General features: G+C 43.2%; 1 protein-coding gene across 4 annotated transcripts in view; it reads left to right on the forward strand.

The window, feature by feature from the left end:
- Nucleotides 1–19,275, forward strand: part of MAPK8 (mitogen-activated protein kinase 8) — a 61,704-nt gene extending 42,429 nt beyond the window's left edge. For 2 of the 4 annotated variants that reach the window (XM_005861310.2, XM_005861309.2), the window contains exons 10-12: nucleotides 591–654; nucleotides 3,654–3,731; nucleotides 14,946–19,275. In XM_005861310.2, coding sequence (XP_005861372.1) covers nucleotides 591–654; nucleotides 3,654–3,731; nucleotides 14,946–15,091 — 288 coding nt within the window. In that variant the 3' untranslated portion in view covers nucleotides 15,092–19,275. Of the gene's footprint in view, nucleotides 1–590; nucleotides 655–3,653; nucleotides 3,732–14,940 lie in introns of all 4 variants that reach the window. The other 2 variants (XM_014535670.1, XM_005861311.2) reach the window with 1 other exon arrangement.
- The last annotated feature ends 2,104 nt before the right edge of the window (nucleotides 19,276–21,379 follow it).

Below are 21,379 nucleotides of genomic sequence, written 5' to 3' on the forward strand. Positions count from 1 at the left end.
GGAGTGGGGCCGGCCGGCCAACCTCCTGCATCCCTTCTCCCCTGCCTACCTGGCCCAATCTGCCACCATCAGGGTGGGCAGGCCGGACCCCACCCATGCATGAATTCGTGCCCTGGGCCTCTAGTTTTAAATAAAAATATAGGTAAATGATGATGCTGTTTTGCATTTAAAGTACCTTAAGTTAATGAGCTTATCCAAGCACTTCCTACACAAAATAAAGTTCCCTCTCTCAGCTTCTTGCCTTCTTGTCTTGATACGTGATCTGATGAGCTAGAACACTGAATGCTTTGGGAGGACATCCTAACTCAGTTATAATACAAATTATTGTGTCCAAAACATAGCCCAGTTCTATGATGTAAATAAACTGACCATTTCAAAAGCTGGAAGAAAAGAAAAAGATAGTTAGACATCTTTTTCCTGTCAGGAAGGATTCTTCCAAAACTAGTCTCTACATCAAAGATGACTCATCACTCTGGTCTAATAATGTATTTTTACAAGCCCTTGCTGTTTGGATGACATTCCAAATAATTATGACGGATTTGCATACTCCTAGTAAACTGACTCAATTATTGCTGCCTTTTGTTTTCCAGCCACCACCAAAGATCCCTGACAAGCAGTTAGATGAACGGGAACACACAATAGAAGAGTGGAAAGGTAACATTCACCAGATCCTGAGAGATGGAGCTGAGAGAGCTTCTGGCTTATTGTGTTGATTTATTCATCATGTTGAGGAAACTAAAGATACTTTATATTATTCATAATGCATATTTGGTAATACTATTATTAGTATTTTTTGCAAAAATAGAAAGTATGTCTCTTTTCCTCCCTTACTTAATCCTGATCTCTCACATCCCCTCTCCAGACACAGAAACATTTGTTCTTTTAAAAATATTTTGTTCTTCCATAGTCTACAAATACACAAGCCTGTATGTTTGGGTCTCCCCCTTCTCTCTCCCACCTGTTTGATCCCCAATGGTATATGCTGTGCAGTGTGCTTTGTGGGTGTAATCCCATATTAGAGATCACCCTCTCCTGCTCCACATGCCTGGCGCATGGATACCCAGCTGTCCAGCTGTGTCAGTTTCTATACCCAGCTCCCACTTGCAGAGCACTTAAGTTGTGTCCAGTCTGTTGTTATTGCACATGTGAGAACATGCCAATAAAAAAAGTCCTATAAGATTTGCTGGGCCAAAGGATATTTTTCAGTTATTTCCAGATTACCCTCAAAGAAATTGTAGCGGTTTGCATTTCTCTCAGCACTGAATAGGAATGTCTATGTTACCCCCACCTTCACCAACAGAGAGAGTTCATTTGTAATCTTTTCAAATCTAATATCGTAGTTTTATTTTATGAAGATAGTTGAACATTAATAATAGTGCTTTGATAGTCATGGAAATATTTCTTTCTTTAAAAGATTCCCTGGGGTGGCCTGGCCTGGCCTGTATTGCTCTCAGTGGTTAAAGCATCGGCCTGTGCACTGAAAGTCTCGGGTTGGATTCCGGGTCAAGGGCATGCACCTGAGTTGTTGCAGGTTCAGTACCCAACCCTGGTCGGAGCACATTCAGGAGGCAACCAATTGATGTGTCTCTCTCACATTGATGTTGCTCACTCTCTCAAAATCAACAGAAAAAAATATCCTCGGATGAGGATTAACAAATTAAAAAAAAAAAGCTTCCCTGGGATAGTTAGGCCAGGTAATTTTTAGACCCTGTTTACCTCATTTGTGTTGTTGTTATGTGATGTTTGAACCACTTTTGTAGCTACATGACTTTGGGCAAGTCACTTGATCCTTTTTTTTACCTGAACTTAAATAACTGGGCACAGAAGACTTGCTATTAAGAACTATGTGCCTACATATTGGGAAAGTGAAAGGGACTGCAGAGGTATAAACAGACAGGTAATCCAGCTATAAATTTATTTGGGAGGAATGAATTTGATTCTTTCTTCTTAGGAGTGTAACCAGAGATTAGTTTTCTCTGAGTTGAATCTGGGAGACATGTAGTTAAATTCTGTAGAATCTACCAGAACGATATAATTGGGTAGAACCGAGTACATTTTTACATGTAATAGGTAATATGCAAGGATATAAACTGTGGGCCAGAGTGTGTAGTATGGAAATATCTAAACTGATATTCTTATATCTCCTGAAATCTTAGTAGGCCACCAATTGTAAAACACACCATAATGTGCCACTGGTTATACAACCCAATTTCAGAGACATTAAACTGTAAGAAAAAGTGCATCTTAAAATCAGTGGAACATGGTGTTTTTGTTTGCATAAGGACATACCTGGGATTTTTGAGAACTCTAGACAGGTTCGCCTTTATTTTGCATCGTTTCCTCTTAGCCCCACATGCTTTTCCATGATTCTCTGCTCACTGCCTCTTTCAAGATCTGCTGACAAGTTTTAGCATCATAACGCAAAGAAATCCATTGCCAAAGCCATTAACTGCAGATCACTTTGCCCAGTTAGTACTGCTGATTAGCTCTTGCTTGTCTACCTAATCCCTTTTCATAAAGGGGTGCTGTTTTCTCATTTTTAAAAAAATCCTCCTACATGGAATGCTTATCATTCCTTTTTGTTTCTTTGAAGTAAAGCTTTTCCCATTCTTTCCTCTATCAAGACTTCCTATTTTTCTCCTTCCAAGTCCAAGAAGGTCACCATAGCAAGCAAATTTAGGTGTCTCTAGCGCTTGTTCATTTCAACACATCCACTTGTTTTACCTTATTACCAACAGAAACATTGTCATACCCTATAATCACAGATTCTCTATCAGAAGTTTAAAGAATAAAGACTCCTTAAGATTCTGTGCTACATTTTTGCTTGCACATTTTCTCAGAAGTGGGTACATTGCTTTTATGCAGTTCTTAAATTATTCCAGGACCCCAAAATGATAAGGAACAATGGCTCTGTAGCTTCTACCAGAAGGTTCTTCTTTAGTAGATGTTCAGTCACAGGGCTCATCACACAACGTCAGGCCACTGAGGAGAATGCAGGGCAGCATCTGGTGCAACTGCTTGGGTGGACGTCCTCGCAGCCCTCTGCCCACAGCAGGCAAAGGGCAGGGTCCCATGGAGAAATTGTGACAGTGATAGCTTGTCAGGCTGCAGTTTTTAAGGTTTTCAGGTGTGGCCATCTGCCTCTTTTTTTTTTTTTTAATAAAAATGTATTTTCATACCATTCTTCCACACACACTTTCATTTAAATCATTTAACAGGTATCTGGGTTAGCACCTACAAGTTCCAGGTCCTATCAGGAAATAGACGCTAATAAGACAGATGACTCGAGCCGTCTCTGAGACCGCATTAAACAAGTGTGTGCAGTACAGCGTGAAATGTGGTCTGACATGGTGTAGTACAGAGTGCTGGTGTGGGAAAGACAAGGTTTCTAACCACAGTTCTATCTTTAATCCACCTCTAGGAATACCAGTTAAGGCAGAGATTTTGTTTCTTTTTTAACATAATTCTTGGCGGAGGATCAAAGAATTGTTTTTAACATCTTTGAATCTTAGTCTGACACTTATGGACCCTCTACCTTTGAAGGATACTATTTGAAGTACTTAATGTGTGTAAAAATATTTATTTAAAACAGATGTCTTGTGAGGTTGGCTTTCAGACTTTAAAAAGTTTGTTTTTGTTCACCTCTTTTTCAGAATTGATATACAAGGAAGTTATGGACTTGGAAGAGAGAACCAAGAATGGAGTTATACGGGGGCAGCCCTCTCCTTTAGGTTGGTTACAATATAAGCTTGGTTAAAATTACAGTTTACTTCTTGTGTTGTAATCTTCAGTGGCCTGAAACCTGCAGTTCTTTCCATATTTACTACCATTACTATTCAAAGTTTAATAAGTATAAGAAGTACAGTTGGGGTGGTTAAATTGGAAGCATTGGTATGTTGTTGTACCAGTGCACTATACTATGCACTGTACTATATACTACAGTGCACTTCGCTATACTATACTGCACTATATTATACTATACTACACTATACTATACTGCAATGCACTATAGTATATTATACTGCTCTATACTATACTGCACTATCTAATAAAAGAGAAACATGCAAATTGACCATACCTCCTCTACACCCACAAGCCACGCCCACAAGCCAATCAGAAGCGAATATGCAAATTAACCCAACTAAGATGGCGGCAGCCACAGAGCTGGAGCGAGCGGGAGGCTTCTGTTGCCCCCGGCAATGGAGGAAGCCAAGCTTCCCGCCTGCCCTGCCGGCCCATAGCTCCACTCAAGGCTACAAAGTTTCAATTATAGAAGATAAATAAATCCCAGATACCCGCTTCCAGCCCGCAGCCATGGCCAGCCTACAAACAGCCATCAGCCCCTCACCCAGACTGGCCAGGCACCCCAGCAGGACCCCCCACCCTGAAGGGGGTGTGGCCAGCCTGAAAACGGCCCTCAGCCCCTCACCCAGGCTGGCCAGGCACCCCAGCCAGACCCCCACCCTGATCCAGGACACCCTTCAGGGAAAACCAGCCGGCCCCCACCGGTGCACCAGGCCTCTATCCTATATAATAAACTGTAATATGCAAATTGACCCTAACAGCAGAACCACTGGGAATGACTGGTCACTATGACACACACTGACCACCAGGGGGCAGATGCTCTGTGTGGGGCCTAAGGCTCTGGTTGAGGTGGAGGGAGGGACGATGCTGCGCTGCCCCTTAATTCCCCTTGTGACTGGCAGCACCTGTAGGCCTGACGGGTCTAGGAAACCAGCAGATCCTCTGTCTAAACCAGGGGTCCTCAAACTACGGCTCGCGGGCCACCTGCAAATACAAATATTGTATTTGTTCCCGTTTTGTTTTTTTACTTCAAAATAAGATATGTGCAGTGTGCATAGGAATTTGTTCATAGTTTTTTTTTTAAACTATAGTCCGGCCCTCCAACGGTCTGAGGGACAGTGAACTGGCCCCCTGTTTAAAAAGTTTGAGGACCCCTGCTATACTGCAATGCACTATAGTATATTATACTGCACTATACTATACTGCACTATACTATATTATAATACACTATACTATACTGCAATGCACTATAGTATATTATACTGCACTATACTATACTATACTGCATTATACTATATTACACTATACTATACTTCAGGGGTCCTCAAACTACGGCCTGCGGGCCACATGCGGCCTGCCAAAAACATTTGTTTTTTTACTTCAAAATAAGATATGTGCAGTGTGCATAGGAATTTGTTCATAGTTTTTTTTTTTAAACTATAGTCCGGCCCTCCAACGGTCTGAGGGACAGTGAACTGGCCCCCTGTTTAAAAAGTTTGAGGACCCCTGCTATACTGCAATGCACTATAGTATATTATACTGCACTATACTATACTGCACTATACTATATTATAATACACTATACTATACTGCAATGCACTATACTACAGTGCACTATAATATACTATAATGCACTATACTATGTTATAATGCAACTATACTAGTACTATACTGCATGATACTATACTATAATAACACTATACTATACTAACATATGAGTGAATGACTTAATCAAACGACTTAATCGATTTCTATGGTACTGACATTCCACTGAAGAACAGAAAGTTTTTTGTTGGCATTATTGTCGTGTCTTCAAAAAAGATATTTCTCACAATGCAGTATACTTACTTTTCTATGATTTTAACAGTCTTTTACTTTGTATAAGTAAGCTAAAGCATCATTGCAAAATTTGGTACATGTGTGATACCAAGTTATTGTCTTTCTTTGTCCCTTTGGTATTTTTGATTTGTTGATCGAAGGCAGTAACATTAAAACTACCGTTAGAAAGTGTTCTGTTTCACCCTGGTCAGTTTTGCTCAGGGATTAGAGCATCGGCCCGAAGACTGAAAGTTCCCAGGTTTGATTCCTGCTCAAGGAGATATATCTCGGTTGCAGGTTCAATCCCTGGCCCTCTCTCTCTCACCCTCCCACTTTCTCTGAAAAAAAAAAAAAAAATCAGTGGAAAAATGTAAGTGTTCTATTTCTAAGAAGGAACCTGATCTGTAGGACTTAAGCATTTTATCTCTAGAGGCCCAGTGCATGGATCCGTGCACCGGTGGGGTCCCTCAGTCTGGCCTGCGCCCTCTTGTAATCCGGGACCCCTCGGGGGATGTTGGAGAGCTGGTTTTGACCCGATCCCCGTAAGCCAGGCCAAGGGACCCCACTGGTGCACAATCGGGGCCAGGAAGGGATCTCGGGAGGGCTCTAAGGCATCTCACCCAGTCCTGATCGGCCAGACCCCAGCAGCAAGCTAACCTACCAGTCAGAGCATCTGCCCCCTGGTGGTCAGTGTGCCTCATAGTGACTGGTCAAAGCGTCGGACACTTAGCATATTAGGCTTTTATTATATAGGATAAGTTCTTTTCATTTTAATACTTGTAAAAGCATAAAGAAATGAGGGAACAGTTAATGACAGGCAGCATATACATACTAAGTATACATCTACATGACAAATACTGTTGTTTATGTACTTTACTAGTATTTCATTCAGCCCTCAAAACCCCAAAGAGGGATTTTATGTACAGTTTACAAATGAGGGAACTAAAATTCAGAAAAATTAAATGACATAAGGTTGCATATCTATTGTATAGAAAAGGCAATACTTGAAGCCACATTTATCAATAACTTTGGAGGGACTGGTTTCCCCAGCATCCCATATGCCCTCTGGCCAGGAACAGAGACTTTTCTGGCTACAGAGAGCAGGGCAGTTTTATAGAAGAGGTGACATTTGAGCTGAGCCTTGAAGACTGAGTAGTGTTTTAATAGATGGGTCTTAAAATTGACTGAAACTATGCCATTTTAGTTATCCCTGGAAAACTCTTCCACATTCTAAGAAAAAAATTGTATATTATATCTGTTTATGGGGAAAAATTTTAACTATAGTTTCAGATGCCCATTTTGTTTTGCTGTAAACATATTTGTTTAAATCATTTTTGTAGCTTCCTATGACATTTTGGTTATATTTTAAAGTTTTTAAATGTTTTGTTAAATCCTTGATTAGAAATGCAATTTTCCAAATTATAATATAGATCCTGTTGAAAATATAAATTGGTTTCAACAACTTTTATTTAGAATTTACTTGTAGCAAAACTATGTTGTAAATGCTTTAATAACACAGCTAATTGGCTTGTATTGATAAACAGTAGTAGTATAACTTAGTGCTCAGGTGGGATTGGAAAGTCCACAATTTGTGAGTTCCACACGCAGCACACTGTCCTAGGGAGTGACCCATGCTCGGTGTGTTGGATGTTTGAGTAAGCTTAGTACGCTCATTAGAGCAGTTGTATTTGTTCTTAATTGTTACGTGAAAAATTTGGATCCTAGACGACTTAACTGTGGTTACAAGAGAAGTCAGTGGAAAGGACAGGATGTCAGGTTTCTGGACGTGTTCTGGGTTCTCATTGCTTGGGTAGAAGAGCCTTAGTGAAGCTGTTATTAAGATACTCTATTCTCAGTTATATACAGAGAAAGAAGGAACAGTCTTTGACGTAAAAATATCAGATAACCACAATATAATTTCTACTTGATTTAAAAAAATGAATCATTAAGAAATTTGGACAAAAGGAAATTTCAATCAAAAAATAGAGGCAAGAAAAAATATATATGGTGGAACCCTTTTATGAATTGAATGTTTCAGTACAAGTCTTCAAAGCTAGCCATTGTATTTGTATACTCTTCCTTCGCAACCAGCAAATCCAATAGTATCGTATGGATTGAACTTTTTTAAAAGTATAGTATCTTCATTTCACTCTGGCTGGGAATCTAACGGACCTTTCTTGGGTCTAAAAGGTTATCGCAGTTCTCCGTTTATTCTCTCCTGTCAAGGCCTGAAGTACTCAGTCTGCTTTCCTTTTTCCTGTTGGACCTCTAGTCACCTGCTCTGTCTCTGTGGTTCCATTCCTTCCTGTCTCCCAGCCCCTGCCCCAGCACCTGACCCTCCTGGCTACTGCCTTGTTGCATTTGAAGAGAAGCTCTCAGAGAACCTTTTATGTTTAAGTTTTTATTGTTCATCATTAGACAGAATGGAGGGCTAATTTCAGACAGAGATTCTGTGTTCTGGAGCAGCGGTTTTAAACCTACTTAGTTTTTAGCATCGTTGGGTGCCTGAAACTGACTCCTAGAAATTTTGGAAACCATTGCTTTGATCTATAAATGTATTCTTAAGAATTTTTGTACAACTTGCATGGTTTAGTATACTTAAATTTGGAATGACCCTTATTTAGTGATCGTGAAGGGCATTAAGTACTTACCAAGTGTATGAATCACCTGAAACACATTCCCTACCCCCAGTGTCATTCTCTCCACCCCTGGCCTTGAGAGGATTTTTCTGTAGGTTAAGTACAGACAGCCCTCGGAGATATTGAGGGTTTGGTTCCAGACCACTGTAACAAAAGAAGTATTGCAATAAAACAAGTTGTAATCTTTTTGCCAATCGAGGGTCCTGCCTTCAATTTGTTAAAAGAAAAATGTAACGTCCATGGAGTGCAATAAAGTAGTGTGCAGTAACACAAGACATGCCTGTATTCCTATTGTTTTTTAAAATTCAGGAAATGCTTGATAGGCTATACTTTTGGTAAAGGAAACAGTCTTCCCCAACTTTATCTGTTTAATAAATCCATATTTGCAATTATCAAGTATTTATTAGAATAGAAATTATAAGACCTTAGTTTACAAGTCATATAACCTCAAGTAAATTGGAGCAAAGTAAAGACCCTTTCAAGTGAAATGATTTCAGTCTTTGTCTTGGCTTTTGCTTAAAACAAGATGTACCAGAAGTATTGTCTGGACTTTACAGTGAGAAGATAATCATACAGCACTATTTTTAGGGCAGTAGTTTTTACCTTTTTGAGTCATACTTCGCTTTGAAATCCTCTTTCCAACAAAATGAAAGACAGACAGTTTTGCATGTATTATTGTAACTGAACAAAGAAACAGGTTCAGCTGCCTATAATGAAAGCTAAACTTGTAAGATAGGTGGTGGTGCAAAAGGAAAGAGGTTTTATTTAGGACCCACAAGACCTGGGAAAATGGTGCACTCGTGTCTCAGTCTGGTGCCCCTTTGTCTCAGGTACAATCTCTCTTCCTGCTCAAGCCCACTGTTCTTAATAGGGGTATTCATCTTCCTAGCTTTTGTGTGCTCGAGGGCCCTGTCCATTCATATCATTAGCTTTTGACGCCTCAGGCCCTGTCCATTCATATCACTAGCTTTTGATGGCTCAGGCCCTGTCCATTCATATCACTAGCTTTTGATGGCTCAGGCCCTGTCCACTCATATCACTAGCTTTTGGTGCTCTCAGTGTAAGAATCTCCCCCTGAGCCATTTGGCCAATGGTGGAGACTCTTGCTCCAGTGCTCCCTGTCTACAGTAACAAGTCCCCGCTTCAAAACTCTGGAGCCTTGTAATCGTACAGGGTAAATGGATGGAGGGCTCATCTTCTGTAGCTTCTTCCTGCTGTCAGAGGGTGTAGCTTTACCTATCACCGGGTCCAGAGACTCTTACTATCTACTAAGGGAAGAAGGGGGTCAAGGATGGAGAGAAGCCTTCACAGGAGGGAGGAGGATCGCTGTCTTCAGAAGGCGGCATATGTGGAGTCTAGAGGGTGGCACTGCTGAGCCAGCAAAGCTGGTAGGCTGCTTCATGTTTCAAGAGGCAGTGCTGCCAGTGGGCTTCCAGAGTGAGACCTGTTGTGCAGACAAGCATTCAGGTGCTCAGTGAGGGGTATGCCTAGTAGTGCAGTGGGAATTGCAGTTAAATCAGAAACTGGAGAGACTGATGTATCCCCATGATCTAATCCTGAGTGGGGTTGGGGTGGCACACCCAACAACAGAATAAGTTTGCTGAGGAAGCCACTGTCTGCTAAATGTGGACAAAGACGTTGTCAGTCCAAGCATGAGCAGAAAGTACAGCAACTGTCAAAAAATAGTAAGAGAATAAGAAGTAACACTGTCACTAGCCAGGGGGGTGCTGTCCCTTCCGAGAGGGGAACTTAAACCTCCTTCAGGAGCAGCAGCAGCAGCCGGACCCGAGTCCTCCTCAGGCGGGGCCGCTTTCTCTGTGTGGAGGAGCCAAGGCTGATCCCGTGAGCTGTAGGGAGGCATCACAGGGCGGTTCATTGCTCAGCTCACTGCTCTTCAGGATCTTGAGTCTCCCAGGTCTTTAGTAAGACGGGTCTCCCAGCTGGATTGGGTGTAAAGCTCATCAGATGAATAGATGGACCTGCAATGAGCAAAGTTGTTGGTGTTTGCCCTAAATGTTGAACATATTGTTTGATTTCTGATTCATGTTCTAAATCTAAAGGAGAAGGTTCTAAAACAGAAACTTGGAAGGGTCTCCCATATTTCAAAAGGGTTTAATTTAAGCCCACTTGAGAGTGCTACTCTCATCTGGAGCAAGGCAGTAGGGAGTGCCTGGTATTTACGGGCTTGGTTCTTTATAAATGAGGACCCTTCAAATGTGGTCTAATTAGGTTCATGAAAACATCCCTTTTAGGACCTGGTGTGGTACAAATGCCTTAGTAGGTTGCCCAGAGTGAATCTCTCTGCTTCCTGTGAGATGTCACAGGGAGCTGCTGTTGCCGGGAGGCATGGGAGCATCCCTTTGTCTGGTGATCTAGTTTCTTGAGAAATAGGCTGTGGCTGGAGGGTTTTCCCAGGGTCTGGGTTAGCACCCCAAGTTCAATTCCTTGCCTTTCATGAATGTATAATTTGGAAGTTTTCTGTAAACTGGGCAATCCTAGTGCAGGCGCCAAAACTAGTTTTACCTTTAAGGTGTCAATGCTGCCTGACAGTCTCTTGTCCACTCAAGAGGTTCAGAGTCCAGTCCTTTCAAAGAATTAGACAGTGGTTTCACTTTAAGGCCAAATTCGGCAAAACCCCATAATCCCTAAGAATCCACGAAGCTACCTCAGGTTCTCCAGGATTTTTTTGTAGCAATGGCTGGGTTTCCATCAGCCATCAAGCTCCTAGTGCCCTGTTTCAATTGGAATCCCAGGTATGCCACCTCCTGTTTGCAAAACTGGGCCTTATGAGGCGATACTTTATATTCTCTTTTTGCCAAATGATCCAAGACTGTGATGGTTTTGAGCAAACAGTCTTTGTAAGTATTACCAGCTAGTAGTAAGGCATCTACATATTGTAGAAGAATTCTCTATTTAAATTGAACATTCCTTCAATCTTTTGCTAATATTTCCCCAAGTTTGGGCTGGGAGTTCTTAAATCCCTGTAGCAACACAGTCCAACAGTATTGGAGCATGGCTTTAGTTTCTGGGTATTGCCATTCAAAGGCAAATAATAGTTGAACCTGTTCATCTATTGGGATGCAGAAAAAAAGCATCCTTCGAGTCTAGGACTGAAAATCATTTGCTGTCCCTGGGCCCTGTGGTCGTCAAAGTATAAGGTTGGGCACCGTAGGATAAATGTCCTGGACAACGTCATTTATGGTCCTAAGATCTTGTGCACATCGATATTCATCAGAGTGAGGCTTTTTCACTGGCAAAATGGGGTGTTATGGGGGTCTGGCATGGCTGAATTAATCCTGATTTTAACAACTTCTGCAATACTGGTTGAATTCCCTCTAAAGCTTCCTTTTTCAGGGGGTATTGCTTCTTCCATGGGATCCGTGCCCTTTCTTTAGGGTTAATTTTTATGGTTGGATGTTAACTGCTCTACCTGGGGTTCCATTGGCCCAAACAGCTCCATCAACCAGCTTGTAGATCTCGGGTGGGAAGAGTTCACCTCTGGCTCCTCCTGGGCAGGTCAGGAGCACCTGGAGCTGGAGAGCACGTTCCAGCAGAACTTTGATACGTAATTGCTGCTTCTCGGGGGGGAAAGTTATGTGTGCATGCAGTTTGCACAGTAAAAGTTGGCCCAGCCATGGAACCAGGCAGTCTGGCAGGAGAGAAAACTATGCACAAGTTTTTGATTCTCAGGCTGGCATTCTAGAGGTTGCAGGAACACCTGTTTTGTAATTGGTCACTCAAGCAACCATCACCGCAGCTGGGCTTCTCTTGGTTAGTTTTGTACTTAGTGCTGAGTAAGTAGCTCCTGTAGCTACAGTGATTCAGTTAGCTTGTTCCCCACCCTTAATTGTACCTGGGGCTCCTGCAGGGAAATAGTAATGGGTCGGGAGGTGTCTAGGGGAGCCTCTGGGCCTTATCATTCATCATCAGATTCCTCGTTCCTTTCTCACATTTCCTGGCAAGGGTTTCTGTCCTTTTTATTTTTATTTTTGAGTTCTGGGCAGTCCTTTCTTCAGTGGCCTTCCACTTTGCAGCAGGTGCATTGATTGATGCTAGTGGGTCTTTCTCTTTCCCTTCTGATTTCCCACACTGTTTCTAAGAACACATTGCCCTGCTTTAATTTCCGTGTGTCCAGGCATGGTAAACTTTCAAGGCTATGTCCACCAGCTGGGAGGGATTCATTCCCAATGCCCCATCTAAATGTTGATGCTTCCTTCTGATATCTGGGCACTTTGCCCCAAAAAAAGTCATGTTTCCCCTCCAGACATTTTCTGGTACCTGTGGGTCAGCATCAGTGTGCTTTTGGTAGGCCTAACAGATCCTTTCTTCAGCCCTTCTGTCATGTTCCAGGGATGCTAGGTCCCCCCTGTGTGCTTCCCAGTTGGGCTCTGTCAAGGGAGTCATCCCAGCTGGGTTGGGGGTCCCATTAGGATTCTCTTAATGCAGACGATGAACCTTTTCATTAGCTTTATCTGTAACTAGCTGCCTTTCACCTGTCGTTAGCAGGATGTTAAGGAGAGCCTGTACATCTGCCCAGTTTGGATGGTGAGTGACAAAAAATGGAGGTATTAAGATCTGCCATTTTCTGAGGATTCGCCCTTTATGAGGGGCTGAAATTTTTCCAATTCAGTAAATCTGAAGTTGAAAATGGAGTGTGGGCCCAATAGTGACCAGCAGGCTGGCCTTCCTGGTTTATTCCGTCTATAGGGTATTGCCTTAAAGGGAATTGTCATTCTCTGGATAGGGATGCTCCCTGGCCAAATTGAGTGGCCTGCCAGGACTTCAAGGGGGAGACCATTCCTTCATCATATACGGGTGGGGATGTCATCCCTCGGATGTGCACCTATCTCAGGGGCATCCAGCAGCTGGGGTAGTGGTGGCGAAATTCTCCTCTTGCTAATCCCGGGTCTCCTGAGTTCAGGGCATTAAAGAGACTTATCTCCTCATTTCTCTTTTTTCCCTGTGTCTTACTATTTTGAAGCCAATTTCCTTCCCTGGGTCATTAGGTCCTTCCCCCCCCCTCCCCCCCCCTTTTTTTTTTTTTTTGCTAAATTCTTGTTGTGTAAAGACATAAACATCTGGAGGTAAGGGATTTCATCTCATTTCTCTGACCTTTGGCAAAACAATTCCAACTGTATGATGGTGTAGTAATTTAGGGAACTATTTAGGGGCCATTTTTTCCCCATAGTTTAAAGTATATATAGGAATTACAATAGAAATAGAAAGTATTTCTATTACAATAGAAAACCAACTCCTCCTTAGTCATTGGATCATAGCTGTACATGGATTAATCTCTAAAATTGTACCCAATGGCCTTCATTCAGGAGTTGAAACAGAACAACCCCTGATGGCACAAAAGTACAAAGCCAAAACTGTAACTATAGCAAGACCCCAGACGAAATGGGAACATATAAACAAAGCTTGGGCCCATAATTCCATTAATCCAAACAAATACAAACAAGTCCTAAGGTCTTACACTGTGCCAACTGATAGCACAAGCAACCCTAACGGGACCCAGATAGCATAAAGCCCAAGTGGGCAGGAAGGAAAGGACCCCAATGCGCATGCAGTTTGACTTACCCAGTCTTGTAATTCATCTGCTCCCCAAAACCAGTTTCCTTTCACCAGCCTGCATTTTAGGTAACATGCATTGAGAGGAAGTGCAAAGAAATTCTCCAAGAAAACCTCTTGGTAGCTGCTGGGAAATCCCCACAGACCTGCTCCCGGGTTGGGGTCAGCCTGCCATGCCACAGGCAGCTAGGGCCTCAGCCCAGGCCCTCCAGGACTTGTGAAGGTCCATGGTGTCCCACCAGAGTTGCCAAAAAAAAATAGCCAAACAAAAAAGCAGAGATTCTGCTGCCTACTGCAATGAAAGCCAAACTCAGGAGACAGGTGCTGGTGCAAAAGAAAAGATGTTTTATTCAGAAGCCACACTGCCTTAGAGAACAGCGAACTCCCATCTCAGAGACCATCTCTCTTCCTGCTCAAGCCTGTTGTTCTTCTAGGGATAGGAAGGGAAGGGATTATTATTATTATTATTTTTCTATTCAATTGTCTTGCTATCTTTTGGTGCCCTATCCATTCATCTTCCCAACCTTTTGGCTGCTTGGATCCTGTCTATTCATATTTCCAGCTTTTGGCAGTTCAGGCCCTGTCCATTCATATTCCTAGCGTGTGGTGCCCTCAGGCCCTGCCCATTCCTATTTCTAGCTTTTGGCGCCTTCAGGCCTTCTCGACTCATATTTCTATCTTTTGGTGTGCTCAGTGTAAGAATCTCCCCCTGCACCATTTTGGGCACTCGGGGAGACTCCCTGGTGCTTCCTTACTGTCTACGATAACATCATCAGTATTCTCACACAGCCTGAAGCCCATTTATGAATCTTGCAATAGGACCATTTCTAAATGTGTCTTGAACTTAACAATTCTTATCTTGAACTGAAAACAAATTTGTGGAAAGGACAGGACACTGGGTTTCAAGACATGTTCAAATTCTCACCTCATAAGTTGTAATGAAAAGAGTTCATAAATTAGTGTTGTTCCGAATTTCACTTGTGATTATTTTTAGTGGGCCTTTTAAAGCCAAGAGAAAAGTCATTGACCACTGGAGGTAGCCAATATAGTACAAGTGACTGGGTCTGCAACTCTGTCTGCAACTGATTTGCTGTTTTGTTTCTCATAGCACAGGTGCAGCAGTGATCAATGGCTCTCAGCATCCATCGTCATCGCCGTCTGTCAACGACGTATCTTCAATGTCAACAGATCCAACTTTGGCCTCGGATACCGACAGCAGCCTAGAAGCATCAGCTGGACCTCTGGGCTGCTGTAGATGACTACTTGGGCCTGGGGGGTGGGAGGGGAGGGATGGGGACTCGTTTAGTCATTGATAGAACTACTTTGAGAACTAAGTCAGTGGTCTTATTTTGAGTGATTTTTCAAAAATGTAGAATTCATTTTGTAGTAAAGTAGTTTATTTTTTTTAATTTCAAGTGATGTAATTTAAAACTTAAGTTGTTTTAAAACAGCAACAAAACTGTATTGTATTTTTGCTGTAATTAACTGTATAATGTAAACCTAATTATTTTATCATGGTTTAAATTTTTGCATATTTGCTTTATCTTATGCTGCTGATTTTTTTACTGAATTTGTAAGATTTTGTTTATCAAAGCAACTATTATGTGGTGACTTGCCTATATCATGAATTATTTAAGATTTTTATAGTTTTTTTTAATTAGAAATTATTTCAAATGTTTTGTTCATGATGCTATCCTTCAGGGTTATGTGCTTATCAATGAAATAACCACAGAGGAGTGAGGGAAAGTAACCTGTAGCCAGTTATATTCAGGAATAACTACTGTAAATGATGAACGTGTTAAAAAAAAAAAAAAAACCTCCAATATTGCTACTTGCCAATCCTAATTTAGTTACAACTATTGGTAGTAATCCTACATGAATTTTGGCAAAAGCCCCATCATCTAAATGGCAGAAGAACTCTGAGCATGTTTTTGAAGATGATGGGCATCCACCACCACCCTTCTACTCCCCCCACCCCTTACCCAACAGAAGTAAAGTGAAAAGAATATGGTGTTTCCTGCAAGTCTGTGGCATGCTCAAACCTCACCATCACATAAAGTCAAAAGGATACTTCATGAGTAATACATTTCAGTGCAGATAAGCAGATGGTTCACTTGTAGCTGTGAGCCTGCTCTTGCACACACTGAGCTGAGCTCCTCAGGCTGCAGGTCCAGTGGTGGATGGTCTGGAGCTGGTCCTTCCTCTCTCGCAGCGGGGCCTTGGGCCTCTCGGTTTCCTGCTGGAGTGGCAGTCAGCTGAGCACCAGCCTGGTGCTTCTGGCCACTTGCTTCTACCTGTAGCAAATCTGTCTCCACTAGCTGTCGGGAGGTTCCAGAGCCTCTCTAGGTTTCTGTAGGTGAGGTGTCCAATGAGCAATATACCGTTCATCTGAAAATAGTAGCACACAGCCATATACAAGGTGTCATTTCCCAAGGACCGTTTCTCCACACTGAGCAGAGCAGGCATAAATGGTGATTATTTAGTCTGAGACTTTCATTGTTTATATCTGATTTTCAGTAAAACTGCAATGTGGATGTTGAGTAGTGTAAGAATGGTGCTGCTCCTGACAAGTGATGTAACTGTTTACATTTTATATCTGCAGAATTATTTCTTTACAACGGAATTTTTCTTAAGTAAAATGTCATTGAAGTCTCATCTCTGAATGCATTGTCTGTGATGCCCCAGGACCTTTTGTCATGTTTGGAACAAGAGGGATTTCATGTCATGAACTAGGAAGTGCACACTTAGATACGTGGCAAGGTTCTAGCAGGAAGCTCATTGGAGTTAGTGACCAACAGGAGCAAGCACTGGTGCAGCGCAACACAGTGTCTCCAAGTTCGCCTGGCATGTGATTTGTATATTTAGTGCAAAATTCCTTTGAGTGATCATTGTTACTGTGCAATATTTAGGATTCAAATACATTAACCTTTTTATATAATTTGAAATAGCAAGTTTGTTTTTGATGGTTTAAAGTCATGATTTTCAGTCTCTTTAGAAGCTGTCAACCTTTGTATCAGTCCCTTTTCTACTCATACAACATGGTGCATTAATTTCATTTAGCAAATTAGAGTTTTGAGACTGTAACACCCTGATTTGTAGAGACAGGATTGGATGTACGGAGACGTTTAAGCATAAGTGTGTCCTTTGTGTATATGAGTTTGACAGTTAACTAGCTCTGTTTTCTAGGATAGACCATTTCACTATTGCACTTTAACAACTGACATGCTTTCAGAAGCTCCCCATAGTTTAGGTTTGATTGCTAACAAGCCATCTCTGTTGATACAGATGCTGGTTAAGCAAGAAAACCAGGTGTTGTTACTGTATTATTTGTTGTAAATGCCAGCTCCCACTTGCCAACCAGCATGTTTCAGTTGATCCAGAGAAAATGAACTCATTAGTTAATGGAGACAAAAATGCTTAAATTCTTTCTTGAAAACAAAGTCTGTTAAATGTTGTGTGCCTAGGGTTTTAAAATGCAGTATCTAAATACAGCGTTCCCTCTTAAATTTGTTAAGGTAAAGATATACATGTTCGTTTTATTTTTAAAACTTTTTGAACCTTTAAAATATCTTAAACATTTGTGTTTGTTTTTTTAACAGAAATTACAAATAAGATTTCTTTCCGGCAGTACTTCATGTAAAGCCACCTTATCTTAAACTTTGGTTTTTCAATTTTATACACTTAATGTACCATCTTCTTACTGTCAGAGTTATTTTGACCAAGATCTATTACTCAACTTTATAGGTTAGGAAAGAGACACTAATTATAATTCTCTCTACATATTTCTTCCTGCTTACTATTCTGTTACCCTCTAATGTGTATTGATCGTTTGTAAAATAATTGTTGGGATTGCTTACTTACACTATACATACATCGAGCATCTCAGCCCGTTCCTACTGTTAGCTGAACAGTTCTCGCTTTGCCACGCACCCTCGATGGCTGTGGCTCCTGGCACGCACTCTCCCAGGGGGGTAGAGGCACACGCATCACACCAGACTTCCCCAGAGAAATGCAGCTGCCACCCAGCCCCTGGCCGCCAGAGAAGCGGGTTGTGTGTAAAGCAGCCAGCTTCCCCCATGCTCACCCTGCTGTGCTGCCCGAAAAGGTGAAGGTGTCAGAGTGAAGTAGGCGGCAGGCCAGGGAGTTGCTCCGGGTCGCAGGTAGCATGGGTCACACCAGCCACTCAGTGTGGCCCAGGCAAAGCCTGCACGTACTGAGGTGAAAGCATAGTCTGTTTTCAGAAATACGGTTGTAGCTTGTGAGTGTCCATTGATCGCATTAGCTGTAGAATGACCGCATGAAGCCCCAGGTCCCAGTAAACTCACGGGTAGAAGACAAACCACCATCTTGTCATTAGCAGCCTCTTCAATGTCAACTATGTCCTTTACTTGTTACTATAGAGTGTGTTTCTACTTATCTCTCTTAGGTTTTTTTCTGAATCAGGGAAAACTAATTTTCCTAATAGCAAGAAAGATGAAGGGGTAAAGGGCATTGAAGCAGAAATGTACAGTTTGGGGTATGATTAGAAAACTCATAAGGAAAATAAGTCCTAATTAATTTCAAACTAACTGCTCTTAGTTAAGTGCTCTTAGGAGAGTCTAGTAAAAGTAACACTTTTTGGTCATTTCTGGTTTAGATTCTCTTCATTACTGAATTTTAAGAACTATTACCTGTGGATTAGTTTTGCACAATGTTTTATTCTCACAATAACGTACAAATTAGGTTTGTATTGAACTACCTCACACTAATTTTCTATGCTTTCCCAAGTAAGCCGTAGCCCTTGCTGTTAGCTCTTTACTGGGTGTGAGTATAAGTGTGTGTGAAACACTTGATAGTCAGTGTTGACACAATACCAGTAAGTATGTGAAATACATACCGGCATCAGTAAGAGAGACTCCAGGTCAGACCTCCTGCTGTGTAGCTTCGGAATTGTTAGGTGTGCTTGTCGGACGTTATTACTGTCTGTTTTGCAAGTAGAAACCTGCTCCTGACATCAGTCCATCCTTTACATTTTACAAAAGGACTAAGTCTAAACTTTACGAAGAAATAAATTACTTTTGTAGGCCCGATATTTGGTATATTTTTGAGAAGCTCTTAAACTTTTAGCCGAATGATGAATTTAAATTGAACTAGCTGTCTACCTGAACTGTGACATCTATTTTCTCATTACAGTTTATCCTGTTCAGCAGGTGTTACCACCTGAAACCCAAATATGGTAACTGCCATTTGCGTTTTCCCTGGACAACGCCACTCCTCGTTCCTCCCCGTTCCATTCCCTCCTCTAGACAAACAAAATGGGGCACTTTGTAGGGAATGCTGAGATCATTGTGGTTTTTATCATTCATGCCCTAGTCATGAAACATGCACCACTGGATGTAGACAATGTTATCTAGTATGTTCATTGGTTACAATATTTTAAATAAAAAAGAAAAAGTGGTATGAACACTATGAAATTAAGTGTTTTCATTGAAAATTATCTGAATTTTTGCTAAAAAGTTTTCCCGGGTGATTTTAAGATGCCCTGTAGGTGGGGTGGAAAGGTGACCCCGGGGCAGGTTTCCTAGGTTCGGTTCTGTGTAGAGTGAGGAGCCTAAACCATGCCCCGGTTTCCTGGTTATCTGCGCTTGCTTCTCTGGTGCTTGAAATCACTGAGGAAACCTTTGCTTAAGGGAATTTGCTTCAACACCCTTACCCTAGTTCTTGGTAATCATGTGAGAGAACAGCCATCATGACCACTTAGCGGGAATAAATACGTAAAAAGCATCTCTTTCCAAACCCGGGCTTCAGGTTGGCCCGTCCATTCCCACTGCCGCCAGCGGGCAGGCTGCTTGGCGGGTCACCGCTGCCTGTGCCCAGGCTCTGGGAGTTGACACTCCATCTCCCTCAACTCCTGCTCAGATGATCCCGCATCCGCGCTGCCCCGCCCCCTGCACTCGCACCTCTGCTCTGAGCAAAGGCAGACGGGACCCTGCGGTGAGCTCACTGTCCAGGAGCCAAGCGCTCTGCCGCGGCGGTCACTGTCAGGTCACCGTCCGGCATGGCCGAGCGCTCGGACGCAGCGGTCACTGTCAGGTCACCGTCCCGCATGGCCGAGCGCTCGGATGCAGCAGTCACTGCTAGGTCGGGAGGCGCGGCACCGAGTGAAGGAGGAACCGGTCTCGTTCCGGGGCTGCATTAGCTGGTGTTCCGGGAAGGCCCGTTGGCTTTATGGGAATGAAGTTACATTGCACTGGTTTGTGCTTTAAAAACTTTTTTAGCTTTTACAACTAATATACCAATGTGTCTCTGGACTTTATTTTAAACTTAAAAGTTGCTTCAAATGTACTTTGTAAATGTTGGGTGTCTAACATTTCATCTCATCCCATCTCATCTCATCAGAGCGCGCTCAGGCCCACGCCCTGCGCGGAGAGGAGAGGGACTAACGGGACGCCGCGTGCGCTCGGGAAGCGGCTGCGGCGTTTTGTGGAGCCTCCCGATACGAAGGTTGGAGAGGAGGCGTTTCCCAGGTTAAGGGACAGGCAAGGGCTTTCAAAGTGGATGGGCAAGGAATGAGCCATGCCCGGCATGGGCACGGAGTGTGCAGCGAGAACAGAATGGAAATAAGGCTGAAACCTGGGGTCGGGAATGAAACGTTTTGGAGGAATTGTCTTCATTTAAAGGTAGAGGAACTTGTAGTCGGGAGAATGAGTGCTCTGCGCAGACCTCTGGTTGGGAGGGTGCCTGGCAGGGGAAGCCAGTGGGCTGGAAGGTGGTGACGGGGCCTCAGGGCCCAGCTGACAGCGGTTCTCGCCTGAGATGGGAAGGGGCTCCGTGCCCTGGCTAAGCTCACCCACCAGTTAGCAGGCAGCGCTTGTGCGGGAAGAAGGCTTCCCATGTCCCCTCGGGTCATGGACCAGCGTGCAGTCTGTGCGGGCACCTGCGCGTGTCAGGGCCGGGGAGCAGTCCTGCTTGGAGCCTCCTCCTGCCTTTCGGCTCCCCCTCGGCTCCCCCTCCTGAGGTCCCGCCGCTGCGGGCGCCCTACAGTGTCAGTTCGCTGACAGTGGAGACGAGAAGGGGACACCTGTGCGGTGTCGCACGTGTGAGATTAGCGCTGCCTGCACCGCGGGCAAAGCTCGGATGGCTAAGGACTGAGTGGCCGGGAGGCAGGGGTGAAAAGCTTTGAAACATGGGCAGGACATGCAGTATAAAGAATCACAATGTCTTGAGAGAAAAGTGGGGGAGGCTGAGGGGTCAGAGCAGATTAAAAGGAGAACGAGAAGCCCTGGCCAGACAGGTCCTAGACTAGAGGGTGGGGTCTGCTGATTCCTGCAGACCCAGGTCAGCCGAGCTCGGGGGAGTTTGGGTCCTCGGGGGCAAGTCCGCCTGGCACAGCCAGGCTGCTTCCTGTCGGGTGAGGTGGGCGATAGTCCCGCCCAGGGCTACTGCAATGGCTGACTTCATGTGTTTTATAGAACTGACTTCATGAAGTTTATTTTATTTTTAATTTATCTTTATTGTTGAAAGTATTACACATGTCCCGTTCCCCCTCCCTCCCATTGACCCACTCC

This window comes from Myotis brandtii, unplaced genomic scaffold, assembly GCF_000412655.1.
Source record: "Myotis brandtii unplaced genomic scaffold, ASM41265v1 scaffold148, whole genome shotgun sequence".
NCBI lineage: Eukaryota > Metazoa > Chordata > Mammalia > Chiroptera > Vespertilionidae > Myotis > Myotis brandtii.